We start from the raw sequence: 24,942 nt of genomic DNA, 5'->3' as shown, positions 1-24,942 counted from the left end.
GGCTGTACTCTAAACCAAAGCTTTTGCTATTACTGCTGACACTGCTGATTCTTGCTTTTCCAAAAGAAATGTAAAGACAATTCTATATTTTCAGATGATGATGCTCAAGGGGAATGTAGCATATTGTCACAACTCTTTCAGCTACCATAGTGCCTTTATTGTGGGTAAATTACAGACAGTGAATCCATTGCTTTCAACCAGGATGCACTTTGACATTTGAAACTGAACTACTGTATATTCATTGCCATTCTAACCAATGATATACATTTACAAATAACACTCTATGCTAGCTGTGAACACTGAGGCCAAGTATTAATAATCTACAATTATTTTGTGCCAATAGGAAAGTGGAAATGTTTGTGTTGTTTTATAATTTAAAACCCACAAATGCAAAGAATAGAAAAAAAATCAAGGCAGAATAAATTTGATGTACAGTGTTTGGATGAACAAATGCCTCACGTGTTATGTACTGTAACTAAGGGCAGCAGTAATGGCAACCCTTTGATGAGACAAGGGAGGACAGGTTAAAATCATTTGAAATTAAAGAAAAGCCTGAATAATTAGCTCCTAATTAGGCTGTATAAGAGATGCAGTGATTCATTAACAATGTTTGCTTTTGAAACAGAAAGCATTGTCATGGCCATTGCTCTTGTGACAGCCTCCGTTGCCAGGATGAAATGTCGTATGAAAGTGTGGATTAAAAAACGCCATTAGTCGCCACAGCTACTGTGCAAAGGCTTCAATATAACACAATTAGACCCCATCCTTCGTATCTGTGTGAAAAAGGTCAAAATCTGTCACCAGTGTTAATGCAGCACATTCTAAAATACACTCTTTTCCTGATCCTTTTTTTATTTTTTTTAAACATAATGGATGCAACAAAGATGCTTGATGTGGCAATGAAGAGCAAGACACCAAGAGGTATAGAAACTCAAATGCTTACAAGTGGTTCACGAGCCCTTGGAAATGTAAGTGTCATACTGATGTTTAAGTGCCATACAGCAGCTGAGACGTCTCCTACAGTAACAGAGGCAAAGATTAAGACCACTTGATAAAAATAGTTATCACTTATCGACACTTTTCACAAGCTGGTTTTGTGGTCATTTTGCATATGATGAAGAACATATCAACTCCATCACAGCAGCGGAAAGATGTACACAACAAACAATAGTAAGAGTCGTTTTTGAAGTAGAACAGTAAAAACCACATGCTTTATCATACCGTGTACCGCATCAAACCTTTATACTTTACCTATAAGAACTGAGTACACTGATCAACAACCAGCCTGTCCTCATCTAAAAATAAAAGAATGAGCTTCTGTGTGTCACAAATTATCATCACCTACATGCTCTGTAGTCAGGGCCATAAATACATGAAATACTTACCACGACAGGACTGGAACTCTGTATCTTTAGAGCCCTTTCTGTTTAACCAAGGACATCAAACACTTGTCATCTTTGCACATCTTGAGTTTCACAGAAAATGAACATCTATCTCAAGAGTCATGTTTGGACACTTGTGTCAATGGAGACTTTTCAATGCCTACTTGCTTGAAATGTGACTGGATAATAGTTAAAGGTCAAGATTGGCTTAAATGAAGAGAGACCTCAAGGGGCTTCAGAGGAAAGAAACCTTATTAGTTATTTCACTTCTTTTTTTGTATCTTTATGTTTGACTTTTCTTGTTTTATTGATACTGTGTTGTTTTAAAAAAAAATTCTTTGTTTATTATTCATGATTTAAATATACAATATGTCATCTAAAAAGTGTATTGTAAAAATTTGGGGTGAAAAATTGTTAAAAAGTCAATTCATCACAGCTTCTGGGAGACAACCACAAACCTGACGCATGCACCAAGGGGATATGACGCCATCGACAGGCGACTGCAACCAAATGGCACGGACCTGGTCCTTGATAAAATTTCCAGATTTCTCTGTGATTATACACAACTCAACAAAATATATAACATAGATCATGCTGCATTTTAGATAATTTGCTGTTGAGCTTTAGAGTTATCAACCTTGCTAGCAATGAAAGCATCTATCTGTAACAGAAAATGTATTACTCTGGCAATGACTAAAATGGTAAAAAGATTACTTAAAAAAGTGGCAGTTTTGTTGATATTTCTAATGCGGGCATCGAATTCAGACCAGTGGTGCTACTACTAACAAAATTATTCCATTTCAAGTGAATGTATTTCAGTGGTGTTTTCATAAAAAGACAGGGGACAGGAGTTTGCCTTATTCACATTCAATGATGAAGCAACGCTAAAATAAGCCAGGCAGATGGTGAATCTAATCTGGACCCCAATGTTTTTGTCTATGGAAATGACTAGCTTCTTATCGGCAGAGTGGGTTATTTGAGCAGATCCTCGCTGTGGCTTAGCGAAGGGACTCAATCACTGCTGCCCAGCGATAGGCCTCACTTTCGTCCTTTCCCTCTCTCATCTTTTTATCTGGAGGAGCGGAAATGAAAGGATGGTATCTCGTACTCTCCGCGTGAGGAGATGGAGAGAGGGACCGACATTTTCGTTTCGGCCTTAGCTGTCAGAGGAAAACGTGGTTTATAAACCTGTGCTCAGAATAAAATATGCCGGCAGTTTAGGTAATCTAAATTAGCACAGACTCGAGAAAAGAAGGTATTATGAGGTTATTTGTGTTGTGGCTGTCGAGATAGAATAGAACCATAAGATAAATCTAATCACAATGTGATAACTAGAACAATATCACTGCTTCAAATCACCAGCGGCTAAATTTACAACTCTGGAGTAATCAAGCTTTTGCACATTTCGGTTAAAAGGAATATAATCTTTCCTCATTTTGTGCTTATTGTGTAGGTTTTCTGTTGTCTCTACATTGTACCAGGAGGTTATTGTACACGTTCAATGAAGATAGCAGTGCTTTTTTTCATATGGACATCTATCTAGTGGATCAAAGCAAAAAGACAGAGAGGGAAAGGTTTGAGACTATTTGAATCTTGAAGCGATCAATGATAGACACGGGTTTGGTCACACAGCACTTCTATAGTCAATAAACAGAATCATCGGAGTCACTAACAGAGACAAAGTAAATTTTCACTGTAACTTTGGCATGCAAATTTACACTGTTTTACCGATAGATAGATGATAAACATGTCTTCTTTCTTGAATGTTTACAAACGACACCCCTTTGTGGAGAAGCATGTTCCAACATTCACAAGACCCACAAGAAGTAACTACCGAATGTCCCCAAGGCTCCAGCACCACCAATTTAACGAGGACGAGTCAATGAACTTTTGGGTGTAAATGAGAACTAATCCATGGAATAAAGTAATGAAGGAGTGAATGAAGAATATAGTTTGTGAAATGAAAAAAAAAAAAACAAAGAAGTGGGTGGTGGCCGAATGATGGAGCTTACCTTGACGCGGTCTCCTTTTGTCAGGATGTCCCAGAGAGTGTACTGAAACTTGGTGATCTCCATCTGATGGCCTCCGCCCAACAAAGCCTGGGGGGGTAAGAGGTAAAAGTCGTTTTTTAACCAAAGTATGACCAACACTGTAACTAAGCAGATGAAGTCAAATAGAACACACACATAAATCAAACATAAAGCCTCTGTATATTTACAGGCACTCAACATATAAGGCTTTCTCTTCTCTTGTAAATTCTTAATACAACCTAATGGACAACCTGCACCACAAGTTTACACATCTCCTGAAAAACATGTATATTCTCTCACACATATCTTAAGATGCACACAAGCTCGCAATCTCGCATCTTTTGCAGAGTGCCTGCTGGCCCCACAGGTATGGGCTTATAAAAAAGTGCATTACATAACTGATAATAAACTGCATATCATCCATCTCCCATTCAGCTCACCTCCCTATAATCCCCGCTGCCATATCTGCTTATCTATTCAAGTCACTCTCTCATTAAATCAGCTTTTACAGCCAAACGGAAGAAGTTTACTGCTTATAGAAGTCAAATATCATCAATCATGGGGTAGGCTGTAGTTATACAGATATACTGCATGTTTTAATTCACTGGAGGACAAACACATCGTTCTTCCTATATCTGAATAAACTCCCGCAGAAAAAAGGGGGGAAAGAAATTGACAAGCAAATTAATCTGCTGCTTTTGCCAGCTGAAATCGAAGTCAGTGAGGCGGTGTGTACCAGTGGATGCCCATCAGTCACAGGACCTTGTGCATGGCCTGAAATAGTTGAATGTGATGCTGCTGCACATTGGGAGGTAAAGGATGGAGGGGTGGAAGGTGGTGCAGCTTTCAGTGTTTATTCATCTGAAACACTGTTCCCTGGAAGCCATTTTGGCAGCGATGTATCACAGCAGGCACTGACCTTTAGATACTATGCACAATTAAGCTAAGCTAATAAACACGACTGTGGATCTGGACGTTTGGACTGGAAGGCAGGTGCTGTGAATCCCCTTGGATGTGAACGGCAAAAAGTTCTTTTGTGCTTAGGTAGGCTTTCCATAGCCAAATTGAAATGTGTTTGTTTGAAACGCATACAAAATATGCTGTGTGCACTGAGAGATGAGCTGAATCGGGCTGAAGTTCACCATTTGTTGTGCAGTATTCAGTCTCTTTTGTTATTCGTGAAACGCTATTTGCATCTTGAGCTTGACCTTTGTTAAACAATAAGCAAAAGTTGGTTAGATAGTTAGCAAAAATGTCAAAAATTTGCTGGTTCAAGCTTCTCATTTGTAAGCAATTGATAGAGAATCTTTGAGAAGACGTCATCATCGGTTTCAGAACTTGTGATGACATTTAATTGAATAAATAGTCAGATTAATCATTCATGAAAATATTCCTTAGCATCAGCCATGTACTATAGTTTGTAAGACTGCTCGGTTAATTCAAGCATTACACTCATGGTTGTAGCAATCCTCATTTCTCACCACTGTTTTACACCCATCAAAATAATCATCTTTGCTCGCTTGGCAAACAGTTCAAAAACATAAGGACGATTTGGAAACTAATGTGAATCTTTTTCACTCTCACGGTGTACAACTGTAATGAGCTTCAACCTTTTCCATGTTAGATCTTCACCCGAACTGCAACTTGGAAGTATTATATGAATGTTGACTTTTTGGTAAATAGCATTAAGCGTCTATCACTTTAATGTAGCATCAGTTACTCTGTAAGCTGTATCTAAACTGCAATTTCTAAGAAATTTGACTCCTGTTATGTGAAAATTCCCCAAAAGTTCCGATGAATTAGATCTACAGTTGATTTAGTCAAACTAATATGAGGGCTGATATAACAGTATGCAAGAGATTGCCTTACACAGAGAGAGAGAGAGAGAAGAGAGGAAAGATCAAATAACATTGCTACATACTGTGTTATGTTATTTGATAGATACAGCTAGTCCCAGAAGCAGTTCAACAAATACCACTTATATCCACCTAGCAAGACAATATTGGGTTTCTAGTTATGAAATGCATCACCTTGCAAATATGTGGAAACAGCACAAACAAAAAGATGAGATCTATTACAATAAACCCACACAACTGAAAATATTACCACTCATACACAGTATTAAAGCACACACAGTATGTGTGTGCTTACTGAATGTTCACATACATGAACTGAAAGTCACATATGTAATAAAGCTGCCAGCTACTTCTGTCAGTTTGCCTCATCTAAGCATCTCTGGCACTCGGCTTTTATCCTCAGCCAAGTACCCAGCGACAAATACAGAGGCACAGCATGTTGTTCAGATAGAAAAGTACTTGCTCTGATCCCCTTCAGGCCCTTTGACAGAAGAGGACGAAACATCAACCAAATAACAGAAGTCAAAGTGCTGATTTCCCAAGGTAGCAAGAACACTGGTCATCTTACCTGATACAGAATGGTACATACAATCCCCCTGAGTCCAAAGGTCCAATTTGAAGCCCAGATGGTTTTCACTGAAACCTTCCCTGGTCATTTCAGCGTGGACATTTCTGGAACAAGTTAGACTCAAATCTTACATTTAATTTGGCGATTAAAGTTTATTCAGGCAATCCTAGAGTGGTTGCTCCGCACTGCTCGGTGGAATTAAGGTATTCTTCTACCCCAGCAGTGGAAACTATATTTAATCTTATGGAGGTATAACCCTAGTCATGTAAAAGATTAAGCCAATGTCCCACATTTACAGCAAATATTAACAATATGTCAAGAAAACAACAAAGTGAAATGATACCATGATTACTGAGGTAAGAGATGACAGGCTATTTGCTGACAGTTTATTAAAATGTAACTGGTAGAAGTACAAACTAAATACATGATTACAGTAATTGTGACTTAAGCATATTGATACATTCCTGAAGCTGATAAGCCACATTATATCTTGCAATGCACCAGCCGAATTAGGCCACCTGAGGCAAAGTAATTAGGTAAATCAAAATCAAACTTAATACTCTAAAGCTTTTTGGCTGGTTTCACTTAGATCTGCAAAGGCCTAATCTTAAAAGGGAAACACTAATGCAGTTGAGCTTAGCTTATCCATCATTTTCTTTGCTTATTAAAACTACTGCATGTACATACAGTGGGGCAAAAAAGTATTTAGTCAGCAACCAATTGTGCAAGTTCTCCCACTTAAAAAGATGAGAGAGGCCTGTAATTTTCATCATAGGTACACTTCAACTATGAGAGACAAAATGAGAAAAAAAATCCAGAAAATCACATTGTAGGTTTTTTAATGAATTAATTGGTAAATTCCTCTGTAAAATAAGTATTTGGTCACCTCACACAAACAAGCAAGATTTCTGGCTCTCACAGACCTGTAACTTCTTTTTTAAGAGGCTCTTCTGTCCTCCACTCGTTACCTGTATTAATGGCACTTGTTTGAACTTGGTATCAGTATAAAAGACACCTGTCCACAACCTCAAACAGTCACACTCCAAACTCCACTATGGCCAAGACCAAAGAGCTGTCAAAGGACACCAGAAACAAAATTGTAGACCTGCACCGGTCTGGGAAGACCGTATAGGTAAGCCACTTGGTGTGAAGAAATCAACTGTGGGAGCAATTATTAGAAAATGGAAGACATACAAGACCACTGATAATCTCCCTCGATCTGGGGCTCCATGCAAGATCTCACCCCGTGGGGTCAAAATGATCAAAAGAACGGTGAGAAAAAATCCCAGAACCACACGGGGGGACCTAGTGAATGACCTGCAGAGAGCTGGGACCAAAGTAACAAAGGCTACCATCAGTAACACACTACGCCGCCAGGGACTCAAATCCTGCAGTGCCAGACGTATCCCCCTGCTTAAGCCAGTACGTGTCCACGCCCGTCTGAAGTTTGCTAGAGAGCATTTGGATGATCCAGAAGAGGATTGGGAGAATGTCATATGGTCAGATGAAACCAAAATAGAACTTTTTGGTAAAAACTCAACTCAAAGAATGCTGAGTTGCATCCAATGAACACCATACCTACTGTGAAGCATGGGGGTGGAAACATCATGCTTTGGGGCTGTTTTTCTGCAAAGGGATCAGGACGACTGATCCGTGTAAAGGAAAGAATGAATGGGGCCATGTATCGTGAAATTTTAGTGAAAACCTCCTTCCATCAGCAAGGGCATTGAAGATGAAACGTGGCTGGGTATTTCAGCATGACAATGATCCCAAACACACCGCCCGGGCAACGAAGGAGTGGCTTTGTAAGAAGCATTTCAGGGTCCTGCAGTGGCCTAGCCAGTCTCCAGATCTCAACCCCATAGAAAATCTTTGGAGGGAGTTGAAAGTCCATGTTGCCCAGCGACAGCCCCAAAACATCACTGCTCTAGAGGAGATCTGCATGGAGGAATGGGCCAAAATATCAGCAACAGTGTGTGAAAACCTTGTGAAGACTTACAGAAAACATTTGACCTCTGTCATTGCCAACAAAGGGTATATAACAAAGTATTGAGATGAACTTTTGTTATTGACCAAATACCTATTTTTCACCATAATTTCAAATAAATTCATTAAAAATCCTACAATGTGATTTTCTGGATTTTGTTTCCTCATTTTGTCTCTCATAGTTGAAGTGTACCTATGATGATGAAAATTACAGGCCTCTCTCATCTTTTTAAGTGGGAGAACTTGCTCAATTGGTAGCTGACTAAATACTTTTTTGCCCCACTGTATCTTAGTATTCTGTATGTCAGTGGAAGTCACAATAAAATGTGTTTTCAAACTCTAGAATTCAATTAAAGTTATATAACAAATATTTGGCTTGGACCATATTAATCAAACATGATAAATGGAGCCTTAAAGTCTATACTGTGCCATTAAAAAAAATAACCTTTATACTTAAAGGCTACAGAGGAGTATGTTTTATAAATGACAGTGGTCCCTGTGACATTTATTGACCTGTAATAACTTGTCATCATCAGCTCTAACCATCTTTCAGGAAAGTCCAATTTCAACCTTTAATGATGTAAAAATCAGGTGTTGTTAGATTCTTTAACCATGCTAATGAACAGTGCCTCTTTTCCTAAGATAAAAGCGAGAAGACAGGCAGATGGATCGATTTATAGCATCGCATCAGTCTATATTTTGCTCAGTATCCGGGCTCAGGGAACATTTCATAAAGGCCATAGGGTCGGCTTATCACGGAGCTAAATGCCAATGTAATTATTAGTGTCTGGAGATAGTGGAAAGGGAAGCACGTCCTGCGGCAGTACACATATTTAATTAATAAATGTCACTCTGTAGAGGGAGTAAGGGGAGTGTAAGAGAAAGAAGCAGGAAGGGAGGGAGGGAGTCAGAGTGACAACAATACCGATCCTGACTTAAGTGCACAGTCACACAACCACGACCGGTGTAGAAATCCAAATAATAAACAAGCATGAGTATAATCAGGTCCTTAGTTTAACCCTTGTTATAAAACAACTATAGAGATACAGGAAAGTTTACTCATGTTTTCACAACCACGTTCTATGTGACTTACATACATTGCAAAAATTATAGTTTCAGTTCAGGAAATAATGTCATCATTTCATTTATAGCAAAAAGGGCAAAATCTTTGGAACCCTACGCTAAAATGTATTATTTACAATCTTTTATGTTTAAAGTAATGAACAGCCATCAGCACAAAATAAAGCAGAAATGGCTCATGGTCAATGTTGCTGATCTGGGAATTGAGGCTGTGCCAGTAGTAGCTCCTATTAAAAAGTATTTCTCTATATTTTCAGTATTAACTATTTAACCAGTAGCTACATGCTGGATGTTCAGTAAACCACAGAACACACACATGCACATTGTGGTAAGGGCTGTGCACACTTGGTGCACAGAATTGTCACCTGCGAGCATTCGTGTGCTTTGACCAACAAGACAATGATAACCTGATTGGTTCGCAGCGACACGGTTTAGTGACAATTTACTGTCACTACATTCTCCAACCTTATTAAACTGAAAACACCAGACCAGATGTGTTCCATCAACAACAACAACAGTAACACATTGGTTTATATATAACATACAACATGACATCATGACTTCGGGTAAACATACACGCCACTTTCTAAAGCCACGTGCCGTGTTATTGCGAGGCTACGTGTTATCACGAGGCTACGGTTGGGTTTAGGAAACGTGACACACGGCTTGGGTTTAGGAAAAGAACAACCGGTTAAGTTTAGGAAAGGAAGAATGGGGTAGGGTTTAGGAAAAGAACAAACGTGGAAAGGAAACGTCCCATGCGGGACACGAAGGAAACGTCACACGCGGACACGATCCCCGCTCTCCTGGGTGAAAGTACTGTGTTTTACCCAGTCCTGTGTTTTACCCATTTCATACTACTCGCTACAGCGTCAATTCATACGCAATCGCAAGGTAACGGAAGTCAACGGAGGCCAAACGGCGTTGATAAACATACTAAAAACCAAGTATGCGTCTTGATAACACGCCAATAATGGCATAGAAATACAGGGAGGGGGTGAAACAAAAGACTTAAAAGTACGCAAAAACATCTTCTCATAGCATTTTGGTCTTTCCAGTCAGCAAACATTTCTGGTATCTGAGCACCAGTGACGTCAAACCATTGGACTCAAGTTTACTGAAACAAATGCAGAGACAAGAGAGGTGCACACTCATGCCACTGCTGTTCAGTAACAAAAGTCTGAGTCCTGGTTTACTTTGGAGAAGGTCAAAGGGGTCAGGTGTCCTGTCTCTTTGCTTTTCCTGCTGTCAAGGAGTATGGACACAACCGGCAGCTTGTCACACAGGACACAAGTTTCCATGATGCCCCCATGCTACTTTCTCGCTCCTTGCCCCCCTCAAACACAACCCCCTATCTTGGATTGTTGCTTGAGTCATGATTACACCTGGGACCCTCTCGCCTCAATGCCATTTCTGTCATTGGATCAGCTGCTGACTCCAGCCCTCTATCCCCTGTCTTTTGTTCTCTGCCTACATATTAACTCCAAACTGCCTGGAGAACAGACAAGGACTTTAGGCAGCTATTAAAAAAAGAAAACAGATCAAGGTCCTGAAAATCTGCACAAAAAAAAGATGTCTCTAAATGTTTCTCATGCAACAATTTCTATCCCTCTTACACGTCTTCTGAAGGCGACACTCCTCGGCACACAGAAGTGGGTATCCTTATTTGGAAACAATAGCAGGCGTGCTTCTGAGGCAACTGTGAAGCTATTGCAAAGCAGATGCTTTTTTCTCTCTCGCCAATCAATTTAACACCCCCCCACACCTTCATGCTGGCTTTGGCTCATCAGTATTAAATGGCACAAGGCTTTCTTGCATTGTTCTTTTGACTTACTCGAGAGGACAAGAAAGGTCTCTGCTTAAGTAATAGCCCTATCAAGCCTTAATCACCAATAGTTTGGGTCAGCGCAGACAAAAAGAATAAAACCCTGCAAAAAAACACACTGTTGCAGGATGTGAAGACTCACTGGATTCTTATACTTTTGTAGAGGCAATAATATTTCAGAGAGTCTGTAAAACAAAATGAAGATTTGGAAAAAAAATTCCCCCGACTGAATCTTGCACTAGACAGAATTGCAAGGGAAAAGCCATCTGTGTCTGACTCTTATCCCTGGCTTCTCCAGAGCCTGGATGAGCCTGAGCCAGCAAATGTCAGTCAGATAAAGACCACGCCTGACAGACAGACACAGGAGTTTTGTCATTTTGTGTGTCATCCCTTTGCTAGCAAGCCCAATCTTTGCCGGTCTCAAAAGCCCCGAGATGATGGGGGAAGGAAACATTCTCAGGGTGAACGTCAGGTTGTGTAACTCCTTCAAGTGCCACAATAGCTGAAACATTGAGGACGTGCACTATTCTGGTGCCCCTGCGGCCTTTGAGAGCTTTCATTATTGTCTTATGTGCTGCACGGCGGGGTCACCATGGAAACACAAAACACATCAACCGTTTCACCACAAAGGATATGAGGTTCCTCAATAAGATGTTCTTTCAGGAGCCAGTGGTCTGTCTGGGGTCAGAGAATATTAGATGCGACATGATATTTAGAAATAAAATAGAGAATTCTGCAATTCATCTGCAAACAAATACAGTTCATCCGGATTTGTGATGCTTTAGACTGAAAAACCTAACATTAAGCAGATGACTAAACTGTGGGGCTGGGCAATAACTATACTGTATATTATTGTGACTTTCACTAAAGTCTTATTGTGAATAGTGATACTGTTATTTAATAAAGTTGTTAAAATAAATTATTATGAGCAAAATGAGTTGCTCAAGTATTAGTTTTACATGTTGCAGTCAGATTTTTTTGTATGTGATTGTAAATGCATTTGCATTATCACCATCTACATTAATATTGGCAAACTATTCTTATAAAGGGAAATTCTTATATTTTTCACCCTGGGTCTTATTCTCATAATTGTGTCTGTGTCCGTTTTTACTATGTTTCATAGATCCCTATGCAGTTAGCTACAATAGCTAATCCAGGGAACCGTGCTTTCGGTGTTTACTTTAGTTTGGACTCAGAGACGAGCATTATAAATGATTTATGTAAAATATAATTTAATTTAGCTAGCGCTGCTTCCCGTCAGGATATACGTTGTTATGCCAGAGGTGTGTGTTTCCTAAATATGTACAGTGGTGTGAAAAAGTGTTTGCCCCCTTCCTCATTTCCTGTTCCTTTGCATGTTTGTCACACTTAAGTGTTTCGGAACATCAAACCAATTTAAACAAAAGTCAAGGACAACACAAGTAAACACAAAATGCAATTTGTAAATGAAGGTGTTTATTATTAAAGGAGAAAAAAAATCCAAACCATCATGGCCCTGTGTGAAAAAGTGATTGCCCCCCTTGTTAAAACATACTATAACTGTGGTTGTCCACACCTGAGTTCAATTTCTCTAGCCACACCCAGGCCTGATTATTGCCACACCTGTTCACAATCAAGGCATCACTTAAATAGGAGCTGCTTGACACAGTAAGGTCCACCAGAAGATCCTTAAAAGCTACACATCATGCCGAGACCCAAAGAAATTCAGGAACAATTGAGAAAGAAAGTAATTGAGATCTATCAGTCTGGAAAGGGTTATAAAGCCATTTCCAAAGCTTTGGGAATCCAGCGAACCACAGTGAGAGCCATTATCCACAAATGGCGAAGACATGGAACAGTGGTGAACCTTCCCAGGAGTGGCCGGCCGCCCAAAATTACCCCAAGAGCGCAGCGACGACTCATCCAAGAGGTCACAAAAGACCCCACAACAACGTCCAAAGAACTGCAGGCCTCACTTGCCTCAGTTAAGGTCAGCGTTCATGCCTCCACCATCAGGAAAAGACTGGGCAAAAATGGCCTGCATGGCAGAGTTCCAAGGAGAAAACCACTGCTGAGCAAAAAGAACATCAAAGCTCGTCTCAATTTCTCCAGAACACATCTTGATGATCCCCAAGACTTTTGGGACAACATTCTGTGGACCGATGAGACAAAAGTGGAACTCTTTGGAAGGTGTGTGTCCAAGTATATCTGGCGTAGAAGGAACACTGCATTTCATAAAAAGAACATTATACCAACTGTAAAATATGGTGGTGGCAGTGTGATGGTCTGGGGCTGTTTTGCTGCTTCAGGACCTGGAAGACTTGCCGTGATAAAAGGAACTATGAATTCTGCTGTCTACCAAGAGATCCTGAAGGAGAATGTCCGACCATCTGTTCGTGTACTCAAGCTGAAACGAACTTGGGTTCTGCAGCAGGACAATGATCCTAAACACACCAGCAAGTCCACCACCGAATGGCTGAAGAAAAAACAAAATGAAGACCTTGGAGTGGCCTAGCCAAAGTCCTGACCTGAATCCTATTGAGATGTTGTGGTATGACCTTAAAAAGGCCGTTCATGCTCGAAAACCCTCTAATGTAACTGAATTAGGACAATTCTGCAAAGATGAGTGGGCCAAAATTCCTCCAGGACGCTGTAAAAGCCTCATTGCACGTTATCGCAAACGCTTGGTTGCAGTTGTTGCTGCTAAGGGTGGCCCAACCAGTTATTAGGTTTAGGGGGCAATCACTTTTTCACACAGGGCCATGATGGTTTGGATTTTTTTTCACCTTTAATGATAAACACCTTCATTTACAAATTGCATTTTGTGTTTACTTGTGTTGTCCTTGACTATTGTTTAAATTGGTTTGATGTTCCGAAACACTTAAGTGTGACAAACATGCAAAGGAACAGGAAATGAGGAAGGGGGCAAACACTTTTTCACACCACTGTACAGCAAAGGAGATAGGTGCAAAGCTAGTATGACACATAGCCAGAACAGCCACAATTAGGAAGATAAAATCTTGAAAAATACCAATATTTTCCTTTAAAGTTATATTCCATAGAATGTTTCCCCTTTTTGATATATAATGTACTCTTTTCTTTTTTAAGTTATAATCCTTAAATGCTCATGAAACAAACCCAGTTTTTGATATAATTCATGGTTGACATTTTTCAGATCAGATTGAAGTTGCAATTATTTTGACTGACTTCTTTATTTAAACAACACAAGTTTGTTTAGTTGAGCTGCACAGTTGCTCCTCTGTTGTATTTCTGACAAAGTTGAGCTGCTTGAGTGTTTGTATCAAATTGCATTTGTTGTTACCACAAGTAACCACAGGTGTCACCAAATTAACCAGAACTGAAATCTTCAGGATTACGACTTTAACATTGTGAAACTGACTTTAACTTCACCACCCACCCCAACTATACTGTAAAAAGATATGAATGTACATAAAATAAGACAATTATCTACTTTCTGTCATTAGCATAATTTAAGGAATAATCCCTCTAAAATGTTCCAGAAAAGTCAATGGGGTATTTAGAGACTGCTCCCAATGCCAACACATCCTTTCTGTTCTTGAGATACTGTACAAGATCCCTGATCAGTGCATTCACCTGGGAAGCACTAGCATAGATTGTACCAGAGGAAACCAATGTCTATTCTCCGTGGACGTTGCTCATTGCACAGTGTGTAACCTGTTCTTGGGAGCTGCAGTTACACAGGTGCAACATCAATAGTATTTGTCAAGTGGTTAAAGCTGATAAGAATACAAACGATTGCCTTGAGCTTGCTTTAAGGTTGGTTTGTCACTACAGCTTGTAAGACGATGATTTTTAGCGATGGAGTCAAAGCGGTACAAACACAGCTTTGTGATTGAACTTTCTTAAGTCTTAACAGTGTTGTATTTTTTATACATCTCACTTTTTTCTCCATTATTTTCAATACTTCGGGGGATGCTTGTGGAAAAACAACATTTTGTCAAGAAAGAAGCCGTAAACAGAATTTAAGTAAAGAAAAAGGTGACGGATAAACAGAGTAGGTAAACAGATACACACAGATAGATAGAAGAGATACAGACAGATAGAAGACAAGACACTTCTTGATATTAAACCTTTTTTTTAAGGACTTGTTGGAGCAGCATAAAACGATGCCTCTTCACTTTGCTTCCCTCTCTTACCTTTGACCTCCCACTGGTTCCATTACCTGTGTGCATCCAATCACGGCATTTACATAAAGACGATTGCGGAGGTGCAGATGAAGAGGGCAAGACAATAGATTGAGGAATGTCACGTGTGCAGCCTGAAACAAATAAATAAATTAAAAAAAAAAGTCTTTCACAGTTACCACCCAAATCATTAGTTGTACCCCTCCTCCGCCTCCCCTCACTGTCCTCCCATCTCAAAAGAACATGACACCTTACAGCGTTTTTTAGCAGGTCAGTTTTCTCTACCTCAGCTCTACAAACCGCATATCACTCCACCTCTGGTTTCAGCCTGTCATTTCGCATTATATAGCTTGAAAGCACTCCAGCTGGGGAGCAAAAACATGACGAGTGTGATGGGGGGTGATGAATGGTACTGAGGGGGGAAAGGTGCAGACCACCCCTTTTTTCCCCTTCAGCATAGCCAGCCTCATATACCCAGCAGGTTTTTAACACAAGACTATAATCTTGTTGGAATACAGAAGCGGATATGCAAAACCTGTATATGGCTGCCAGTGTTTAATACTATGATTCTGCTCGCCTGCACATACCTAATTCTACCATCTAAATTACTGAGATCATACAGTGTAAGCTGTGTATGGCTTAACTTTACTACTGTGTCATCCACAAGCAAACACAGCGTGGTATGGCAAGCCTGTGCATACACTGTTAAGTAACATCATGGCCTACATCCATACAGTCAGTTCAGTAAGACTGGAATGCTACTGTAAGTACAGCTTAGGTCTGCAGATATCAAACTTCTAGGTTACTCTCGGTGACGTAAAAGCATACACTGCTCCAAATAAAGGCATTTCAGAAAGTTAAATACAGACCGTAAAAGAAAACTGCTCTTGTAGTCCCATCCAGAACCAAAACTCTCATCATAAAAGACACATCAAATCCTAGAATCATTGCAAGCTTACGAAACCTCCCTACAAATGCATGAAAAAGCTAATTCTTGGAAGCAGATGAGAATTGTTCATTTCTGAACAGGAGGGATCTCACTCTTTTTTTGAGAGAGCGAGGCAGGAAAACAGCACCAGAGGCCCAGCCCATGACAAAACAAAGAGATTAAATGACCTGTGAATGTGACTTTCCATTTTTCCATTAGCCCGTGCTCAGTTTAGAGGCCTGCTGCCCCCTTCTGGAGGCTGGCGAGACATCATCAAAACAGTATGTACTGTAATGCCTGCCTTCCTGTGGCTGTGGCTGTAATTTGAATTACAACAGTCTTTTGGGTTGATTAAATGTGCAACAATTGCAGTCATGGTTATATCTGGACTCCATATGTAATGAACAGTTTATGTGGAGCATTGTATAAGAAGTCAAAAGCCATTATACTGTTTTTAGCACATTTTAAAAGCCTATACACTGATTCAATATGCATCACTAAATGTCTCTCTTCACTAACATCTTGCACATTCCGTCAAGATCTTAATTCTTTCCATTGAGATGAAAAATAGCTGAAATATGCCCTATTGATAAACAATACAAAAACAGAATGCAAATATGCAGGGCCCCCCTCTGAAGTGAGATTTCAGTGTTGGCTAAGGCTAAGTGTCAACCAGCCCCAAACAGATGGTGTGAAGAGCCGGGCCGAGTGGCTGACCTTGGTTGGTAGTGTCTAGGGGTGGGAGGGGAACCCAGTGTTTGTTTTCTGTGTTGTGAACATCAAAAGAGCTCAGTGTTGTTGCCAAGATAGAAAGGTGAAGTCATGTCAGGCCGGCTTGCTTTGCAGGTGCTTTCTAGCTTTGTGGGATGCTGTCAATCTGTCACTATGACAGAACGATGTATGATTGATAAATGGTATAGGAAAGGATTTTGCTGTTCATAACTGTAATCATGTTATGGGAAGTATTTAAACATAACTATTCAGTTAATTGTGGTCTATAACATCACAATTTTCCAGTGCCCAAGGTGACATCTTCATACAACTTGTATTGTTTAACCAACAGTTTTACTAGAACATTTTTTACATGCTCTAATGTTTATAATGTAAAATTATTTTTATCATACTGTCTGTCTGAATATACCTGTATTCACCCCCTGTGTAAAATGCTGAGTTTTAGCGTTTAAGTCCCCACTCCAGAAAAAGCCCAGTCTGCTCTGATTGGTCAACACTTCCGGGTCTTGCGCATCTGCACTCTCGGGCATCTCTGCACCATTATTGCAGCTGGGGAATGACTGTAACGGCATTCTCTACCTGTAGCCTGCATAGTATAGTTGTCACAAACGTACGGCAGTCCTGACGGCTCATTTAAGGGCACAGTGTCTGAATATGGGCTGTGTGCATTTCTCTGTGGATTGAGGGTTTTGATACTTACTGTATCTTATACCTATTTATATAGCATGCACCTCAACCTGCTTTATAATCAATAAACACATTGAAATCTCACTTTTTACAATATGGAACCTTAAAAACTCCTACTTGATTATGAAAATGGTTGTACATTTTTGACAATGAAAATGAATTGTTTTAGCACTAGTTACTGTAGGTTATCTGTATTTATGATAACAATTTTTGTTTTGTTTAAAGTACTTCAAGTGAATCTCCTTACAATGCTCAGAGGAAATAAATAGAAATGACATCTGGGCCAACTCCTGCTGGTAAAGATCATGTGACATAGTCAAGAGCTCCAACTAATTGACAGCTCTCTTCTACTGTATATAGGAACCCCTGTGGTATAGCTAATATGATTAAACTATGAAACAACCAAGATTTCCACACTCACTAGCAAGCTGTTTTGGGGAATTCCAAAGCTTTCATGTATCTACAGCAATGTTTTTCATCTATACACTTTAAAAAAAACTTTACTCTCTTGTTATCACCACCAAAAGGTATTTGAACACCAAATGTTTTTTTGCTTTTGTTTTAAATCAGGGGATTTATTCCGCTTTCCTGTTCAAAAGAGAAAGAATAACATTCTATATTCTTAATCTCTCTGTGTTTCTGGTAGACTGAGTAAGGGGCTTTGAGGGGAGGCTGGTGGTTAGTAGATGGATAAGTGAATTTCACCTCTGCACAAATGCCCATTTCTTGAGAGAAGGCAATTTCCTCCAGCTCTGTTCACCAGCACATAGCTGCAGTCCAAGCTTGGTCACACATCAATACTTCTGAGAATGTATTGTCCTATGGGTAATGCCAAAAGAGAAGAGAGTCCTCTCTTTGCGAGAACTAGCTAAAAGCTGATTTAGTGCAAATGTTTCAGTTTTCAGTATTGACATGATATCTGCTTAAGTCTCTATGCTGTGTTTAACATGTGTTTAAAAAAGACTATTTAAAAAGAGAATTAATTTTTGACAATGACAAGACATTCTTCTTGGATACCTATGATTACCTGCCAAAAGCGAGTGAATTTGAATCTACATTAACAGTGGTTTCTCCAGGAATAGAGGGCTATAACATAATGATAGAATACTGAGGGAGCACCGCATCAAAATATCCCTTTTCCCTCCCGAGTGGAGTGCCTCCTTTGATCATCAAATTGTTCTCCGGAAAATCCTCTCTGTTCTTGAATTATCTGGGCTGCTGAAGTGGAAACTAAATTTTCTTTGGAGGCCAAAGCTTCTTAAGAGAAAGGGAAGAGAAGGGGGAAACCAATAAAAAGGTGTGAAAATGACACAAATTGAATAAGCGTGCAAAAAATAATATATGGCCCAAACCCTGAGCATCAGAAGAAAAGTAATCAAGGTCTTCAGATATTACAACTGAGCAATTGTTTTCCTTTCCTGTCCACATACATATAAAAGAGTACAGCATGAAGACCCAGCAATATTGCATTCTCTCAACAACTGTGTTATTCATCAATGTGAAAGGATTTACACATATTCAGGGTATGAACTGGCTGTACAGCAATGTAATTGCAATGTTAAAGTCGGCAGAAAATGTATTTCTATGATAGAAATGCCAAAGAATAAAAAATGGTCTTAGAGCAAAATCGTTTCTCTAAATACCTCCCAGTACACTGAATTAACTTCTCGTATAGTACAACTGTTACTGCCCTTGGACCTTGATTAAAGTGCTAACACAGGGCCGCTTGTCACTTCTAATGTAAATTGCCTGTTAACTACTGTCAATGGCACCCTGTTGAATTTGCCCAGCTTGATCACCGTTTGTTGTGGTTGCAGTTAAGTACACATTTTCATATTCATGCATATTCATACGGATTCATCCTCTTCAGGTGCAGTTGAATTCATTATGAATGCCTCCCAGTTAGCCAGCAGAAATAACAAATGAGCACTGATTTTTCCCATCCGGCAGTCTTTCATGTGGTTACAGCTTTGGTGCTGCTTAGCTTTTTTTCTGTTCTATACTAACAGCACAACATCCAAACAATTTCTCTAGTTAGACATTTTACAGCAGCTAAAATTAGCACACCAATGCAAGATACACATTGTCACCCCCAACATAGTGGAGGACATTTCTACCTCTAACCATAAATACAGCAAACTTAATTTGTGAAAAATTTGAACATCACCGTAAACACATTTTCAGCAATGTGACAACCTACTCACAAGTTAAACTTTCCTGCCCTGCAGTAGGAGAACCCAGCAGCGTGCAGGAGTGTATGATTGTGTATACCAATTGCCATTTATAGTAGAAAAAGGAACAGGGAGCAGAAGAGGAAAAATTGAGCTCTAGCCATTTTGTTTACAGCCAGAGATTTTGATATCTGCTGCCTGGTGAGAGGGAAGCTCAACAAGTTTAAAGTGAAACCGACAGCCGCATTCTCACACATTGCAGCTTAAGGGAAAATCACTGTTGGAAAACTGTCCTCATCCTGTTCAGAATTCAAATGAATTTGGAAGGGACCCTGTTGTACGTGTGGAGAAAACAACAACCCCAACAGACATACAGTCAACCTAAGCAAGATATAAAAACCACAGAGATAGCAAAAGAGGATGAAGATGTGTATCAGCTTGCTGTTTGGCAAATCTGAAAAATGCTAAACTACACGACTCGACTATATGGCTAAAATTGGATATCTTAAAGCATTTATATTAGACACAGATCTGATATGGTGTATGTATAAATGATAATGGCGGCGTGCAATAGTGAGCTTGTACTTTTGATTTAATCTCACATACACCAGTGCTGTAAATACTCACTTGTGCACCGACTGTGTATTTATGCGCAAATAGTTCCCAACAAATGCACTATTTACTCCTGTTTGAGTAATGTTTGCGAAGATCTACAGTATTCAGTTGTTTTAGGAAATGACTTAGTCATTGTATACATGCATACAGTACAGGCCAAAAGTTTGGACACACCTTCTCATTCAATGCATTTCCTTTATTTTCATGACTATTTACATTGTGGATTCTCACTGAAGGCATCAAATCTATGAATGAACTCATGTGGAATGATATACTTAACAAAAAAGTGTGAAATAACTGAAAACACGTCTTATATTCTAGTTTCTTCAAAGTAGCCACCCTTTGCTCGGATTACTGCTTTGAACACTCTTGGTATTCTCTTGATGAGCTTCAAGAGGTAGTCACCTGAAATGGTTGAAAATGGAAAACAGTCTTGAAGGAGTTCCCACAGATGCTTAGCACTTGTTGGCCCTTTTTCCTTCACTCTGCGGTCCAGCTCACCCCAAACCATCTTGATTGGGTTCAGGTCCGGTGACTGTGGAGGCCAGGTCATCTGGTGCAGCACTCCATCACTCTCCTTCTTGGTCACATAGCCCTTACACAGCCTGGAGGTGTGTTTGGGGTCATTGTCCTGTTGAAAAATAAATGATGGTCCAACTAAACGCAAACCGGATGGGATGGCATGTCGCTGCAGGATGCTGTGGTAGCCATGCTTGTTCAGTATGCCTTCAATTTTGAATAAATCCCCAATAGTGTCACCAGCAAAGCACCCCCACACCATCACACCTCCTCCTCCATGCTTCACGGTGGGAACCAGGCATGTAGAATCCATCCATTCACCTTTTCTGCGTCGCACAAAGACACAGCAGTTGGAACCAAAGATCTCAAATTTGGACTCATCAGACCAAAGCACAGATTTCCACTGGTTCTAATGTCCATTCCTTGTGTTTCTTGGCCCAAACAAATCTCTTCTGCTTGTTGCCTCTCCTTAGCAGTGGTTTCCTAGCAGCTACTTGACCATGAAGGCCTGATTTGCGCAGTCTCCTCTTAACAGTTGTTCTAGAGATGTGTCTGCTGCTAGAACTCTGTGTCTGAGCTGCTGTTGGTGCAATATGTAATATTGTATGTAATACTGGCAGCTAGCGGTTAAAATTGTTACTGCACTACCAATTCAAAATACTGGAGAGTCGTCTCCCCCGCCCCCTCCTGCCCAGACTCGAAGTTCAGGGGGGTGGCCAGGCTGAGACCGCAGCATTCACAACAATGTTGCTAGACGCTTTTCTCACATAGCCAGACATTACTCCACAGCACAGCGGAGTAGCTAACGGTAGATGCTGGCTATATTGACAGTCATAAAAGCCCGTGCTCACGCTGAGCTGTGTAACCAACTGACAGACACTTTTTTGGCTTAAAATGACAGTATGAACCGCTAAAAACACAACAACCTGAGTGTCCTCTCCACACGCCAGTCAGGCACACTTCCTCGGCTTAGAATTACAATACGCTAAAAATACCACTAACTTGCCGACGGAACACACTTCATTGGCTTAGAATTATGGCAACAATCGCTAAACACACTGCAAACTCACAGTCCTCTCTTTCCGATTTACAGCCCCCCTCTTGTGGCTTAAAATCACTCACCGTTGTCGGCTCCAGCCGCTAAACTACACGTTGTAAACAGCCATGGGCTGCATGCCTGGTCCTCCCGGTAACATTAACAGTTAGCAGGGTTAGCATGGCGGCATAAGCCAGGACCAGTCGGGATCACTTTACTGGCTGTCTCAATTGTTTTTGCGAGTAACCAACTCGGGTACTCTAGCTATATAATTCAATGTGAGTACACAAATGTTGAAATGACAAAAAATGCCCATCCCTAGTAGCTGTGATAAATTAGCCTGAAGCTAATGCTTACCTGTTCAGGAGAAAATAAGCCAACTCTGCGTCCTTTTGGGATCTAAGCTGTCTCCATCTTTCAAATACATCTCCAATATTTACCAGGGGGTTGTTACTGTACGTCTCTGGTCACGCAACTGTTAAAACATGCTGTTTTCTTTTTTTATGTCATGTAGAAATCTATCTCCGTTGATCCTGTTCGTTTGTTTGCTGCTTTCATGGCTGTACTACCGTTACAGCTGTAGCGTGCTGGGTTTACGTTTTTACAGGTATATCTGGCTACCCGGCCTGCCTGTCAAACTGGGCCGTTGATAACGACACACAGATCAAAACATAAACATAAATTCCGTCACGGAATGTAAATTTCAAAAAGAAAAAATACTGACATTAGCATTGTTGTCAGAAAAGATAGTATTTCAGTTTAACATGTTTCCTTAATATCTGATGAGGCATTGGTGTCATTTTTGGATTTATTACAGTACAAATATTACATATTGGACCTTTATAGCACTATACAAGTGGATGAATCTGAAAATGTTTTCTGTAGGATAACATGTAGTACTAGTATTATTCCAGTAACGTGTAGTACTTGTACTATTCCAGTAACATGTAGTACTAGTACTATTCCAATTATAATCAACAACAGACCACACAAAGTGGTGAATAGAGGGGCAATACTTAACAACCTAATTGGAATTAAAACTACCACTGCAATGATGATAGAAAAGGATAGGAAAATTAGATGTGGATTACTAAATATCAGATCTTTGTCTTCTAAAGCAGTACTAGTAAATGAATTGATATCTGATAATCAAATTGATCTATTCTGTCTTACTGAAACCTGGCTGGGCCATGAAGAATATGTTAGTCTAAATGAAGCCACCCCTCCCAGTCATATTAACAGTCAAATTCCTAGAGGCTCAGGCCGAGGAGGGGGAGTTGCAGCCATATTTGATTCAAGCCTGTTAATTAACCCTAAACCCAAACTAAATTATAACTCTTTCGAAAGCCTTGTTCTTAATCTTCAACATCCAACACGGAAATCAGAACAGCCAATTATATTTGTTGTTGTCTACCAAGCTCCAGGTCCGTATTCTGAATTTTTATCTGAATTCTCAGAGTTTTTATCATGTGTAGTCCTTAAATCAGACAAAGTACTTATTGTAGGTGATTTTAATATCCATGTGGACGTTGACAGCAATAGCCTTACTACTGCTTTCAACTCATTACTGGATTCAATCGGTTTCAGTCAGAGTGTGCACAAGGCGACGCACTGTTTTAACCACACCTCGACCTTCGACCTTGTGCTGGCATATGGTATTGAAATTGAGGATTTAATAATATTTCCGCAGAATCTGGTATTATCAGATCATTTTTTAATTACTTTTGAATTCTTGCTACCTGACCATACTAAACCAGATAACAGCTTCTACACTAGATGCCTATCTGACAGTGCTATAGCTAAATTTAAGGAAAGTATTCCTACAGCATTCCAGTCTATGTCGTGCCTTAACATAACAGAGGACCTCTATGTTAACCTCAGTCCCTCTCAAATTGATACATTTGTAGACGGTGCTACAACTTAGACCTTAGACTCTGTCGCTCCTCTCACAAAGAAGACGATAAAGCAAAGGAAAATAGCTCCTTGGTATAACTCCCAAACTCGCAAATTAAAACAAATCTCACGAAACCTCGAAAGTAAGTGGCGCTCCACCAAAGTGGAAGAATCCCGTTTGGAAAGGCAAGAAAGTCTCAAAACCTATAGGAAGGCCCTAAGAAAAGCCAGATCAGACTATTACTCATCATTAACAGAAGAAAACAAGAACAACCCAAGGTTTCTTTTCAGCACTGTAGCCAGGCTGACAGATAGTCACAGCTCAACTGAGCCATCTATTCCTCTAGCTCTGAGTAGTGATGACTTCATGAGCTTCTTTAATGATAAAATTATAACAATTAGAGATAAAATTCATCATCTTTTGCCCTTAACTACCAACAGTTCATCTTTAAATGCAGGACCGCCAGAAAGAACGACGAGTCCCGACATATACTTAGACTGCTTTTATCCTATAAACCTTCAACAATTAACGTTAAAGATATCCTCAGCTAAGCCATCTACCTGTCTCTTAGACCCCATCCCAACGAGGCTACTCAAAGAAGCGTTACCCGTGGTAAACACTTCATTACTAGATATGATCAATATGTCCTTACTAACAGGTTATGTACCGCAGTCATTTAAAATTGCTGTGATAAAACCTCTTCTGAAAAAACCCACCCTAGATCCTGAGGTCTTAGCAAACTATAGACCTATATCTAACCTTCCCTTTCTATCCAAGATCCTTGAGAAGGTGGTTGCTAATCAGTTATGTGATTTTCTACATAGCAACAGTCTATTTGATGATTTTCAATCAGGATTTAGAAAGAATCATAGCACAGAGACGGCACTGGTGAAAATTACTAACGACCTTCTAACTGCTGCAGACAAAGGATTTGTCTCCATTCTTGTTCTACTAGATCTTAGTGCTGCATTTGACACTATTGACCATACCATCCTGTTACAGAGACTGGAACACTTAGTTGGCATTAAAGGAATCGCACTAAGCTGGTTTAAGTCCTATTTCTCTGAACGATCCCAATTTGTTAATGTTAATGATAAACCCTCCAAGCACGCTAAAGTTAGCCATGGCATTCCTCAAGGCTCAGTGCTTGGACCAATTCTATTTTCCTTATATATGCTTCCTCTAGGTAATATTATTAGGAAACACTCAATTAATTATCACTGTTACGCAGACGATACCCAATTATATCCGTCAATTAAGCCAGATGAAAGTGGTCAGTTAGCAAGACTTCAAACGTGTATTGAGAATATAAAATCCTGGATGACCCACAATTTCCTGATGTTAAACTCAGACAAAACTGAAGTTATTGTGATAAGACCAACGCACCGCCGAACTTCGTTTTCGAAATATATAGTTACTCTGGATGGTATTACCCTGGCCTCCAGCACTGCTGTCAGAAATCTAGGAGTTATTTTTGATCAGGATATA

At 39.9% G+C, this 24,942-nt stretch overlaps 1 protein-coding gene across 2 annotated transcripts in view; it reads right to left on the bottom strand.

The window, feature by feature from the left end:
• The window catches only part of LOC114545625 (glucosidase 2 subunit beta), a 151,240-nt gene that overhangs the window by 92,745 nt on the left and 33,553 nt on the right, over positions 1 to 24,942 (bottom strand). For both annotated transcript variants that reach the window (XM_028564041.1, XM_028564042.1), the window contains exon 9: positions 3,395 to 3,481. In XM_028564041.1, the coding sequence (XP_028419842.1) occupies positions 3,395 to 3,481 (87 nt within the window). The remainder of the gene's footprint in view (positions 1 to 3,394; positions 3,482 to 24,942) is intronic.

This window comes from Perca flavescens, chromosome 19 (assembly GCF_004354835.1).
Source record: "Perca flavescens isolate YP-PL-M2 chromosome 19, PFLA_1.0, whole genome shotgun sequence".
NCBI classification, from domain to species: Eukaryota; Metazoa; Chordata; class Actinopteri; order Perciformes; family Percidae; genus Perca; species Perca flavescens.
Note: the sequence above shows the minus strand (reverse complement) of the source record. Positions and strands in the feature narration are given on the sequence as shown.